The sequence below is a fragment of the Phalacrocorax carbo genome, chromosome 3 (genome assembly GCF_963921805.1).
Source record: "Phalacrocorax carbo chromosome 3, bPhaCar2.1, whole genome shotgun sequence".
In the NCBI taxonomy this organism is placed as follows: Eukaryota; Metazoa; Chordata; class Aves; order Suliformes; family Phalacrocoracidae; genus Phalacrocorax; species Phalacrocorax carbo.
In genome coordinates, this window is record NC_087515.1 from 71,767,637 (window position 1) to 71,781,956 (window position 14,320).

The following is a 14,320-nucleotide window of genomic DNA, read 5'->3' on the forward strand; positions in this document are numbered from 1 at the left end:
GGAGATCAGGAAAGAGTGGCTTATAATAAAATCTCTATATGGGCTGGGATGTTTTGCTGTTACGAAAATAATATGCACACTGTTTTGAAAATGCCTTCCTCACAATGCTGTATAGTCCTGTAAAAAGAAAAATAGGGTAAAGCATCACCCTGGAATCAAAGCACTCCTCAGCACGATGACGAAGATGTCAGCAGATCATCTACAGTGGTTTTTTATTACAGCCCAATGAAACGACAGTAGTATGGAAACAATGGGATATCTGTTCAACTGGAAATTAAGCTATTTAATTTTGTCCTGTTCTGGCATTATAAAGAAGGCTTAATATATATCTGGAAGCCATGTTAAAACCCTCTATTCCTGGGGGAACATAAAGCCTACTTGTTTGCTGTATCCTCCTAAGATAGGTAAATTGTTCAGAAATATTCAAGTCGTTCTCTGTATCTCTAATAGCTGTTTAGTGATGCCAAACCAAGTATCAAGTGAGGGGAGCATAGGCAACAAAGGTGAAGTAGCTGAGCTTTGCTGCATAGGTTTAGAACCAATCAACGTCACTTCACAGCAATGTGTACAGTTTAGGACATGTTGTTTTAGGTAAATATACACCAGAGCAGTGGGTTTTCACCAAGAAGAATGAGAAACGGTCTTCTGCAACCTCTCTCAAAAGTAGTCTTATGCAGCAAATGAAAGAAACGCTGTATAATTCTGCAAAATAGGAAAGAAAAAAGAAAAGAAAATAATAAAAAAAAACCCCTATTTCTCACTCTTAATTGTAGTTGTGATTTCCAGAGAGGTGGATAAACAGTTTTGAAACCATACTTAAGAGGCACTGTGGCCTGGTATCTCACACAGTGGATGAGCACACAAACTGTTCAGTGTTTTCATCGTTAAGAGGCTATTCATCTCCAGTCACATTTTCAAGAAAGATCTTAGGCACGCAGCTTCAGAAAAAGTTGTTCTGTACTCCAGCCTGAAGTTGCCATGAATCCTTAGAACAGGGCAAGGTCTAAGAAAACACTGGGGATAAGACTGTGCTACCAGCAAGCCAAACGGGAAGTCACCTCAATTAGTCATATGTGTCACTCAGACTTTCCAACACTGAATGTTGCTACTTACAGCCTTCTGTTACACTGTCTTTGGATATAAGCATAATACACCAGTTTAACTCCCCAATTAAAAATTCCCCGTTTTCCCGCTGCCCCATCCCCACCCCCAGCCCCCCACAAAATTTGTTTGTTTGCTTTCCTCTAGAGTACTGCTACATGATATATTAGTAGTTAGCTGGAAGTTGCTTTAATGCACAAATTCCTTTATTCTTCTCCTAGCCCCACAAGGATAACTGTCACCCTGACCAGCTGGTACTATCTAGATTAAAAATAGACATCAGCTGCACAATTGCAAATTTCTCCTGAGGTTACCAGCAGCAAGAGAGTTGACTACAATTCTTCATACAGACAACATCTAGAAACACATTAGAAATGACATCCCTCTCATCTTCTAAAGCTCTTAACACCACTCACTCTTGCCTTGCCCTCAGTATCTATTTCCACCAACTCTTCAGGATAATCAGCTGCCTGCTACCAATTAGTCTTGATAAACTAGCAAGGATATAGCCCCATTAAATTGCTGGCAGTAGCTGTAAGGGTTTTGACTGCTCAAAAGCAAATTATTAACCTCTAGTTCACCAGGACTTTGAATAGGACTCATTTTCCTTTTCACACTTAGATGTTTACAAGAGAAAGAATGTCAAAGCGGTGAAGGTGTATGTTTCTGGGTTACTTGTAAGAGACTATGCAAAAGATGACCAACTGGTAAAATTTGCTTAGAAAGAGCAATGTATTATCATTTCAAGCAAAATTCTATCTCTTCAATTATACCTGTAAAACAGTAGATACATTAAACCTATGTGTCATCCTCACGACAGTATTTAAGTAGAAACAGGATGGCTTTAAGCATGAGGGGATGATGTTGAACATCAGAGATCAGAGTTAAATTCCCAGTTCTTTTGCTGACTTTCTGGGAAAGTCAGAAAGTCAAACACAAAGCATTCCTGTCTTTCAGACAGGAACAATAATCCCTTTTTTCCCACTTTGCCTCCTATATCATTGGCATTTTTTATTCGGTTGGTTGGGTTTTTTAAGGTACAGTTCATCTGTAAGAGGGGAACTCAGCAGAGGGTGAGGTCTAGGAGAAGTTTTAGCAAGGCCAAGTTGCTGCTCACAACTTCGTCCTCTAGTGAAGCAAGATGCAGGGCTGTGCTTTCCCACTAAGAAAAGAAATGTAGCCCCCTTATAGTCTGAACTCCTGTGTTACAGAGATGGGATATTATATTGTGTTATAACTTCATGTGGTACCTAAAGCAATTCATGTGGGCTGATGCCCAGAGATGTTATCATAATGAAACACAAATAAACTACTGAAGAATAATACTATATATTTGATTATGTTAAAAAAGGAGATAACAAAAAATCAAAATCAGAAGAACGAGAGCAGACAAAGAAGGGAACTCTGTCTCAGGAACTAAGAAAATCTCCTTGTGCCCTACCATGAGGGGCTGTGCTCTTCATTCACACTGACGTAAATCTGCAGTGCTGTACCACTAGCTCATACAGATTCAGGGAACTGTAATTTTTTTTCTCTTTCACCCACCCTGATCTTCCCAGAGCCGGGGCTTCTTCGTGTGCGGCCAGTGCTGGGCTGTCATTAGACACTGTGAACTGCTGTTAATGAAAATAGCTGGATGAGAGGTGGGGGAATCTAGCACCCAAACTGCATGGTCAGCAGGGATTTTCAGTAAAGCTGTCTGTGATACTGATCCTCAGCTGATTGTAAAGGCCTGCTTTGGGTCAAAAGGACATCGATATAGCAGCCTGCTAGCAGCAATATAGTCTAATATATCTCCTTTCAGCCTCTTGAAATGATCTGCGAGGACACTACTGGCTTCCCATCTTGGAGTTATTTAAAACAATCACCCTGCATGTTCTGTATATCTGCACAAGACCCAAGGTCTAGAAAAGTTGGTGTCAAGCAGTATCTATATTTAAGGAAATAAAGTACTTATCCATTCAAAACCCAAGAAATGCAAGGGGGAAGATAATTTTTCATGTCTGCTTGATAACCAAAGAAAACAAACAATGAAATACAGCTTTTAAAATACATACTCCCTTACAATAATTTAATAAACCATGCTGTCATCTCATAAAGAATCAGGATGGTTGCCGTGGTGACAAAGATTATCCTTGCTGCTGCTTGATTCTGTCATTTTCCTAAACATGAATTCATAATATTTAGGATTTATTAACAATGTGTCACATTGATAGAGATAAATTACATGCTTTAAACTGGCCATGTAAGTCTTCTATGACATTATAGCCACTTTGTCAACTCAGCAATAAGATATGATGTGATTACTAAAAAATTAAATCTATTTGTCATAAAAGATGAAGCAGAGAGTATCAAAACTCTCAGGATAGAAAAAAAGTCTCCAATAATCTAATGTGTTTCTTTATTTTAAATATTTTGGAGTTAGCAAAGAGTCATTTTCTGCCTTGTAAATTGATCAAGATCAGCATATACTGTGACTAGATTTATTTGTGCTGGGAAGAACTAGGCTGTAATGTATCAAAATTGATGTGTTCCAGCCTCCAATTTTTTATGGTGATTCAAACTATAATGGGAAGCTTGTGAAGAGATCTTAATGATGGCCCCTTTTGCAATATATAAAAATATATATGCACACACTTATGCATTATGAAGATGTATTTCACTTCAAGGAACTTGTGTAGGGAGTTTTGTGATGTGTGGTATCCTAATTGCAGAAGCAAGTTAGATGAGATTCTCAGAGCTGCTGTTTAGAAGATACCTTTTTGTGTACTGTACTGCAGTAGTTGTGTCAAGTAAGCTTCACTGCTGATACAGTGTGAGGCTGATTTAAATGGTTAGCTCAACAGTCATTGCTGCATATATATATATAGCAGTCAAAGTAGCAATAAAAAATTCCCTAAAACGATTTTTAAAAGCCTTCTTTTTTTTTTGAAATAACAAAGTTTTATATCTATTTTTTCAAGAAAAAGAGGCTTATTTTCCGTAACGAGCCATATAATAGGTGGTGGGAACCCACTGGAGCTGAAGCACCTTAAGGCAAGCAAGGAATGCACGTCCTTGTAGAATCTCTGCCTGAAGAATGTGATTTATCACTTAGTGGGCCATCTTCATATCTCTGTGTAGGATGACTTCTTGAACTGCGTGAGATATGTCTCCACTATATATTGCAATGCAGATGAAGTGATTCAGCTTTCTTTAAATGCACTAAGTTGGGGTTTGGAGGCAGTCTGGAGCAGCAGCATTAAGAACCCCTCAGATGTGCTCAGAATCAGACAGGAGTCCTCTGGCTGTTCTTGTCTTGCACCATTCCTACCAGTTATGCTATCTAAACTAGTTTGTGAATCCTTTTAAGCAGAACAGGTGGGAAAAGTTCAAAAATCTATCAACTTGATTCTCTCATTTGATAGCAAAAAAAAAAAAATAAAAAAATCCTCACATAGTTGCAGAAAGAAAAATAAACCAAGCTCAGCTGAAATACAGTAAATCAATATGGCATGATTTCTTCCTAATCAGAACCTTTGAGTTCAACAAATAGAAAAACAAATGAACTACACACCCAGGCTGCAAAGAACAAGATGGAAACTGAATAAGAAGCCCTTTTAGCTTAATGACATCGTATAATTAGCTTAGTTTTGCTGCCATACATGAGTGGCTAGCAGTAATACATATTTTGGCCTTTGTAACCCTTTTTCTCCATGAAATAAAGTTCTCTCTATCTGAAGACAACATAGGCTGATGCCATAGAATAGTTATGTTTCTTGCAATCCAGACACAATCATTATTTCAGATGCAAATACATTTATTTTCAAAGATCTATGCAAAAATCAGAGTCTTGGGAAGGGAAAATACCATTTTCTACTGTATCTCTCTGGCAATGTGCATGCTGTTACAACCTGAGCAAATAACTAAGGTTACAAGCGGAAGATTTCAGTTGTCTTCAACAGGCACTAAAGTAGCTCCTTAGAGCTGAGATGTAATATTAATTATGGATTAATTTCAGGGTCAGTGTTCTTGTTATTTAGATCCTGCAGACCAAATCTTACCCTAAAATACAAGGAAGCACCTCCCATAAAGTCTAGTGAGATTCGCATATGTTTTTGTCAAAGATGAATTTGATCCAGTATTTTATATCCATCTCCTACTGCAAGAAATACGTGCACAGCACCAAAAACCAGACACTTTGTACAATCTTAATGACTTTACTGTGTACCAATAATAAACAGCCTTTAAATTTCCACCACTGTATGCAAAGTGCTATGCAACCTTGATTTAATTCTCATTTGCTTTTTCTCAAATTCAGTATTTTTAATTTTTTATATTATCCTGGTTTTGGCATAACAAGGATAGTAGGAAAAAAATCAGTTACGAGGTATATACCAGTAATTTAATATCAGTGTCACAGGTGAGGAATTTTGTTCAAAAGAGATGGCATAGCAAGGGCAGGTAAATACTGCACAACTTCCTCTACTAACAAGGCAGTTCTCAGTGCGTTGGTATACAGCATGATTAAAATGAGTCATTCTCCAAGACAACAATCCCTAACCTGGGAACTTTTATCTCTGTAATTTCTATACAGCATTGAGTCTAACTTTTATTGTGTGCTGGAGCTACCAATTGAGCATTTGAGCATTATAAAAATTTAGAATGTGTAGTAAAAATAACATTTTTCCTTCCAAAGGTAATTTGGAAAACATAAAATACTAATCCTGAGAAATAATTCAAGGGACATACAGAAAAATGTTTAGCAAAAACGTGTTTTTTCTGATTCATGACCAACAGATGTTACTCTGTAGCTGTTGCAGATCAGCAAATCCTATTTTTTACTTTAAACATAGCTGTATTGCTCAATTTAAAACAGAATAATTGTTAAAGTCACTCAATGTTATGATTTTTGTCCATATATATATTATCTCTGTGTGTGTGTGTGTGTGTGTGTATACATAAAATTGAATTTTATTGTATACAATTCTGAATATGTAGATGATAAAGTCATGGCTTTGCTTTAATATTTCAAGAACTTAGTTGCTTTTTATATGAGAATGCATCTGATATTTTCATGTGTGAAAATTCTTTTAATATTGATAACTCTACATTGCATTGTTTTCAGAAATTCATAAAGAGAAACCAGAAAGACATGAAAAAAGAACACCACCGAAGGGTAACTTTGGGTTATTTTGTTCATTTACCTACATATATGTATGCAATATACAGTGTGTGTTAACTACATGTTACCACTGCTGTATTATAGAAACACCCAAAGATCAGTTGTCATAGACTGTAAATGAAGAAAAATTCATGTATACCTTAACAAACAGTGTAATTTTGTTTGTGTGGCTATATTGTAAATGCAAATTCATAATAAGATTTTCCTGCCCACACTTATCCAGGAATCTTTTTTGTAGCAAAGGTGCAAGAAAGTAGAGTGCTGATGAACTTGCTTTGGTGGAAAATGCATGAAGTGTGTTAGTCAAGGAAGAAAGCAAATTTATAGGCCAGTGGGTGCCATCCAAGTTAGGAAATCATAGTTAACAGTGAGCCAGGTGTGTATCAGAGATAAGAAAAGTCTCCACTTTAAGAACCTACTCTTTTTCAGAGTGTTTAATCTCCTCTAACTGGCACTTTCCAAAAATCCACAGAGGAACTAGTCTGGACTGGTTTCAGAGGTCACGTAAACAAAGAATTTTCCTGGGATATGTGTAGATTTTTTGCCTAGGAAAACCTCCTCTGTAAAGGTTAGGCCGCATAAAATTTGATGAGCATCTCTCTGATGCACCAGTGCTGTGCTTAGTAATGGCAGGAGGAAGCAAGAAGGGACTTATTCAAAATAGTGTGCATATACATACACCCTCCCTCACACAATTATATTAATTTCTGTATATATTCTTTATATGTTTTTAAAGTACTTTACACCTCTAGTGCTAACTTTCCAGTTCTGTGCTAATCAGGGTCATCTGGAACATCTAGAACTGCTTCCCCACCTCTTAATAGATCATGTTGTATGAAAACGAATTTTTTAGGGTATCAGTGGGCTAGCCAGGCAATAACAAACCCAAATCCATTAACAAGGGATCCCAGTTAAGGTCTTTTCAAGCACAGTATTCTAAAAACACAAATGAAGTTGCAGCCTTGACCAAAACAGCCTCTTGTGTACCATTTCATCTGTACCAAAGCGCATTGCTTTACACACAAGAACATTAACGTTGCAGAAATGATTACTAAGAAGTTATAAGACACCAGAAAAAAAGCACTCAGGTGTCATTAGTTAAGTCCCTTTATGCATATGCCTGATAATGCAGTCCTTAATTATACAGTTACTTACTGAAGCACAGGACAAATATGCTTTTTTCTATTTTTCATTTTCATATTTAGTCTCAAAAATGCATCTTGTGTGCAGGAGGAACAATTACAAGAAAACATTCTGTCTGGCCTCAAGCTAGAGCATGATAAAGGCATGAATCTTTAGGGAATTTTACTGTTATCTTCTAAAGTACCTCCAGGAAGCAAGTGCAAATACAATCTTTTATTGTTTTTAATCGGAAAAATCAACAAATTTCAAAAAATCAAACAAATTTCTGACTTCCACCCAAAAATATCGGGACATTAGAGTTTTAAAAATAATTTAAAGTATGTTTTTAAATAGTCAAATGCCCCTGAAACAAGTCCCAAGATTTACAAGGGAGTTCCTCCCATAAGCTTCATTCTGAAAGGATTGTACTGAAATATCAGGAACAGGTACAATGAAAGGAAGTCCCAGAAGGCATTGGCTGAAATTATAAGAAAGATTTTTACAGTATTAAAAGCCAGGCAAACTTGTGCACTAAAATTTGCTTTTAATTAAATATTTTTATAAACTCCTAGTAATAAAGTCCATTTCAATTATTGCGCTTAGTCAATTTAATACTGAAAAGAAGTACTCTGAGAAATAATTCAACAAAACATTTGCTCATGCTTAAGAGCACTGAAATTAAATTATTTCATGATTATGTGTACACATAAGCACAAATTCACTACAAAATAGGGTCTTTCCTATTCGGTATTTGATGTATTAGTACTTTCACAAGGGCCAACAGCACCCTGGACTGTATGAGCTCGGCCAGTCACTGTAGGTAAGGGCTTTCATAAGACCACACCTAGATGCTGCATCCATTTCTGGGCCTCCCAGTTCAGGAAAGCCATCCAGAAACCAAGGCAAGTTCAGTGTGGGGCCACTGCAACGGTCAGGGCTGGAGCAGGTGTCCAGAGGGGAGAGGCTGAGGGATGGAGCTGGCTTAGCCTGGGACAGCTGTCCAGTGAGTCTGTCATTTTGTGACACACACAGACTTTGCAAGACTGAGCGGCTCCTGAAGGCTGTTTAACAGTAGGTGCTACAATTTTTATTACTATTACTACCAATGAATAAGAGGAAACTATGCAATACTTTGGCAACATGGAAGAATAATAATAAAATATATTCAGATAAAAGTATATATAACTATATAATTTCTGTCTAATGGAAGGTCCAAAGATAATCCAGATGGACTGATCATTTCTGATTTTCATGAAAAACTGATATTTTCAGTGAAGTGAATTCTCCTGCTTTTCTGGGAAATATCTCTTATTACCATAGGCATTGGGAAGGCATGGGAAAAGGTTGATCTACTGTGTGGTTTTTCCCAAATACACTTCACTAATGCATTGCTGTTACAGCAAGGGATGGAAGAAGCCAATGTGATGATGAAAGGTTACCTCTGATAGACACAGATTAAATCACAATGATTTTAGGACAGACACTCTTGTGCCTCTGAAGGAACACTAGCCTCTCTGGTTCTTTGCAGAAAGTATCTCTGAAATCAGCCTGATATGACAAATAGATTCCAAGCCCTTCAAAACTACTGTATTTACTATGTGTAGCATAGTAAATACTCCTACTCCTGTTGACTTGTTAATAGGACCGTACTGATAATGCAAATATTAAACATCACAGAGTAAAGCTGTCTGTGTTTTAGCATATGGATAAATTGTGAGATTATAAAGACAAATATAATGTGTCCCTGTGTTTAATTTGTTGTAGCTGAAAGATAAGGTATTTGAGATAGCTAAGTAGATAAATAGAGCTGGCCCATACAAATCCACGGTGTACTAGAAACCCACATAAACTGACAAAATTAGCAAGTTAAATGGTGTATTTATATTTGACACAGGTGCTGTCTAACCTGATTTCTGGAGGTATGGCTACAAATATACCTGAGTTAACTTTAAACTGGGTAACATGGTACAGATAGCACCATAACTGTAGTGGCTCAGGTACAGCTGTCAAGTATTCATTTAACTGTATAGGCTTACAGCAGCCTTCGGTGAAGCCAGTGCTGTGGGCAGTTTGACTACCACCAGTAGCTGTCAAACCTAAATCTCAGTTCAGATGGATGTAACACACTCTGACGGCTGCAATTAATCTAATTTTAAATTGTACAAACATGTAACTCATGAGACATTGTCTCATTCTTATAGAAGGATTTACGTTCCATATTGAAGGGCTAAATCCAGCACAGGGTTAGGCGCTGCAGTGAGCAACATGTGCGTGTCTGGTGCCAGTTAGGGACGATCAGGGCAAACTCAGAGGCAAGCCTCTTCCCTCTTCCCTCTTCCCAGGTAACTGAGACTGAGGTGGTTTGTAATGAATACAGGTGCCTCCACAGTTCAGTAATTGCTGGGATTTCCTTAGATTATTGTTTTGGACCTGGAAGACTGTGCCTCTCCAGATTAAGCCCCCCACCCCCCTTTTTTTTTTTTTTTTGAGTGTTCCTTCAAGAAGAATTAACTAATAGCCATCTAAGGTTACTTTACTTTTGAATAAAAGCATCTACACAGAGATTTAATGCTGTCTGACTAATGCACTCTAACTTCATTGTATTAGTTCATTTATCTTAACTTTTCTGAGTGTTGCTCTGTAGACAAGCACTTAGTCAGTTAGCTGGAGCAAGCAATCTCTGCTTCATGCTTATTGCACTCATCACCTAGCTTTATACTAAGCAGCAGACTGAAGACTTACTCAGCTGGAAACTATTTTTACTTCCCTTAGGTATGGAATTAGTGCCTCCTTATTACATCTCTTCTTTCTGCACTTGCTTTTTTGGGGTGGGGAATGTCTCTGCTCAAACACTTTAATGAAGAAAAACTAAATCACATCCCCCTTCACTACGTCTTCCATTTGATGAAAATTAAATATACTATTAGGTGACTGAAATTTTGAAAAAACTCACACACATATGCTGTGTTTCTTGTTTTTAATTTTATGTGAAGTAGATTGCAATATTCTTATACAATTAAGTTTGGAATACATTGCTAAATTACCTTAAAATTTTCCATTATAAGCTCCTATTTTAGATTTTTTTTACAAATTTACCACACTCCAGTCATTGAGGATGAAATTTTTCATGCTCATCTTTTTGCCTCAGGCTGAATTTTCATCCAAAGTCATATAAAAATGTTTCAGCAATTTTAAAAATCTGGGTTAGTGAAAATTAGGTTGGAGTATTATATTTTTTCCAATGTTAATAGCAGTTTATTCTGAGCTCGTGCTTTTTTGGTATTTGCTAGGAAGTCCAAGAAAATGTCTTTAAGTCATGGGAAAATTTTAGCTTACACAAGTGTCATAAAACTAGTTTCAGTTATCCTTATTTTTTCTGGATGAAACCAGCATCCTATTAAAGACAGAAAAGATGCGATCTTTTTACAGAGGTGATCTAATTACAAAGTGTGCCATAAAGCAAATAAAATGGTTGAATTAAAGTTGAATGAGCAGTTTTATTTCCAGCATATTTCAGCTGAAGAGTGCTTGATGTTGCTGCCTTAAAACCATTTTTATGTTCTTTCTCTTTTTTTTTACATGCAAAAAAGAAAATCTTATTAACTCTAGTTTGTTTCACAGAAACATGGCAGTATGGCCAGCTTGACTTATTTCTAAAATATAAGGCTTGCACTTAAGCACTGGGGGCTTGAAAAAGGGTATGTATTAAGCCCTTTGCAAAGAAATAGATACCCAAGTGACTAAATCTGGAAAAGATCCATAGGCAGTGAAGTATTTTCTATGACAGAACTTTTAGGACTCCATATGAAACTGAATATGAAAATGTTTCAGGGGAAAAAATAGAGTTAACATGCAAAAGCAAAATCATATTTAAGTTTGTGACATCAAAAGCTTCAGTGGACTTTCATGTCCCTGCTGCACTGTGACTGAAGAGTCAAAAATGGCCAGTCATCACAGCCCTGAAACATGAACACCTTAATTTTTGGCAACACCTGCCCTCCTCGGATAAGGTTCTGCCCAAAAGCTTAGCTCTGACAGTGTCCATAAGAGGTAATGGTAAACATTACAATCTGAGATTAGCAAGGTCTGAGGCAATGGGGGTATCAACACACAGGATAGGGCTCTTGGACTAACCAGAGATTGCCTTCAGCCTATCATTGGGAAGAGAAAAATAGCTTATGCTTATGCCTCTGCTTATCCTCATTCCAGGCTCCCTGCCCAGATACGTCAAGTTGCTTTTATTTCCCAAGAAGGAGCCAACTGATCCCTTCTCCATGTTTTTAGCCTGAAGTCCACACAGATATTAATATTTCCTTGCATTTTAGCCCTTTATACCATTTTGATGATAAATTAGATTATTCTGTCCACTTTTAAGGTCTGCTGACAGTCAATTCAGTCAGTGTTGTTCAAGGCTTGTTTTGGGTTTTTTCAAAAGCATGAAATAAGGAAATGCTATGGAGAAACTAGAATAAATTTTTTTAAATCCCACAACAGTCTTCCTTATACAAGTAAGATGTTCTGTGGCTAAAAACAAGGTTTCTGATTGCCAGTCTGTTCTGTATAGTCGAGCTACATTTTTTGGCATAGAGACTACAAGGGCTTTTGTCTGATGTGCAGAAGCTCATGTTTCACTGCCATTGACCATCACAGAGCTACTGTTTGCAAAACTGTGCTATTGACCCATCCAAAACTGACAACACGCTGGCTCCAAGTGTTTTTCACCGAGCTAACACCTGCTAATACAAATATAAGATGTAAAAGGATGCTACAGTTTCTGCAAAAATATTCAGTCTAAGTTCTACACAGTACAGGGAGAGATGAGACTTCTGTTCCTGGGTATGCTACTAATGTCCTAAAGCAAATGAATGAGTTACTCTGTAATTCATTCAGTAATATACTGCTGGTGCTGCCGCATTCTTCACAGGCTGTTTTTTTGTGTAAATTGTCTGTCCACATTCCTTAAATGCTTTGAAAAATCTCCCTTCCATCGCTTTCCACTGAACTGCTAATTGTTACCAACAATAATTTACCTGTTATGACTGGAAATGTATTTGGATAATGCAGACACCTGCAAGGCATACTGAAATTACTGAATGTTTGGAATTAGTTTTCTTAAAGTCGTGGACCTATTTTTTAATGAGGTAATATTTAACAGAAAAAAAAAAATGCTTGCACCTCTGTGAAATGACATTTGCTGCAAAGCTGGTGAAATGAATCTATGCAAAAACATTACTCTGTGTGTGTATAAAGTTCACCATTGTCTTCAAATCAGAGATGGATTTTCTGTGGTTTACTTGTTGACAGAGACTTCAGTATTGCAAAGAAAATATTTTTTCCCCGAAATTTCAAAGCACTAGTCTTTTTCTAGTAGAGGTTGACAAGGAACATTTTTTATCTGTCTAAATCATTAGGATGTGGAATACAACCATGTCTAAAAACATGGTCTGAAAGTTGAGTGGGCAAGAGTCTGTAAGGATTCATGTTTGCCTGCTTCTAGCAGGACGTGTAGTTGGTTGTGTTTTGAACAGCTGCTCTTCCTGAAGTTGCGCTCTGATTCAAAGAAATGTTTTCTTGTTAATCCATCCTGTGGCTGAAGTAACAGCTAAAAATAAAGAAAAAAGAGCATGGAAAGCAATATGTTAGCCATTTTTTAAGAATAGAAAGCAATGTTGTCAAGGACTGAAAAGAATTTCCTCTGTCAGAAATCTTAAAGTCAGGGTGCTTGTGTAATGGGACCGAAACAGATCCCACAGATTAGATTAAGGTTGCTGGATAATCACTTATTTTGCAAAAATATGGTCTAACATCTGAAGGTTTATTCAAAGAAAAATATTTCTCTTGGATCATTATTACATATTGACATTAAGAAGGTCTATACATCATCTAGTACCTGTGACTCAGAGCTAAAATCTGTTTAAATTAACAAATATTTTTCCTTGATCACTTTGGTGAAATAATGTGTACATAATACCTCTATATTACAGATTTATTGTGTTTGGGTTTTTTTTTTTTTTATCTCTAGTAATTCACAGAGACAAACCTGAAAAACAAGAAAAAATTGAGAGGAAGGAACCCCTAAGAGGTATGTATTCAGCATTTGATGTTCTTTGTCTTTTTACCAGTGGTTCAAAACTGTCTAATCTGTTGACTCTTAGACCCTTCTTGTAAATCCCAATTATGTTTAAGGATCAAGGAGGTGATGTGAAAGCCAGCTGGAAGGAGAATGAGGTTTTTAAAAGCACTTTGAATTCATCTCTCTGCAGAAAGGCTAAAATTATATTCAGAGATTAATGAATGAGTTTTTACTATATCATTAACTTATGTAAAAGATGCCCAGAGCATAAATAGGTACCTTTTTTATTCTTCTTGAACAAATCCAAGCATAATATTTGTCTTTGGGAATACTTCTGAGCAAAACATGATGAGTAAATTATAACTCACTGGGCGTGGTCCCTGGAGGCATTCTGCTTCAGACACTTGCTCTAGAAAAAATAGTTCCTCAGACTTATTTCAGAGGTGTTGGGGAGAGGGTGTTAGAGAGAATTTACTAATTCGTTGTTGGTGTCTGCCAACAACAAATTACATATCCGCCTGCTGTAGGAGTCATAATCAAGACACTGCTTCCTCTCCACCCACGACTCATGAGTTAGCTCTCGGCTCCAAGAGACACTATCTATTTTGCCTCTTGTGAGGGATTTTTTGGCAAATTGGTATTTTGTTGGAACATACCTACTTGTCAAAACACTTTAAGCCTTCTGAGAATATGTCCTTTACATAAAAATGTGACTAATGAAGTCTCAGGCAGGAGGAAAATATCCACTCTGGAAGAGCAAATAGGGCAACGGTCATAATAAATCGCCCAAACAAGGGACGACCCAATATCCAGCCACAGCTGATTTATTTCAGACCAAGAACATGAGTCTCACAACCCAA

General features: G+C 37.0%; 1 protein-coding gene across 1 annotated transcript in view; it reads left to right on the plus strand.

The window, feature by feature from the left end:
- TRDN (triadin) overlaps positions 1-14,320 on the plus strand; it is a 230,491-nt gene that overhangs the window by 54,697 nt on the left and 161,474 nt on the right. The window contains 2 exon segments of the mRNA XM_064447367.1: positions 6,209-6,259; positions 13,410-13,469. Coding sequence (XP_064303437.1) covers positions 6,209-6,259; positions 13,410-13,469 — 111 coding nt within the window.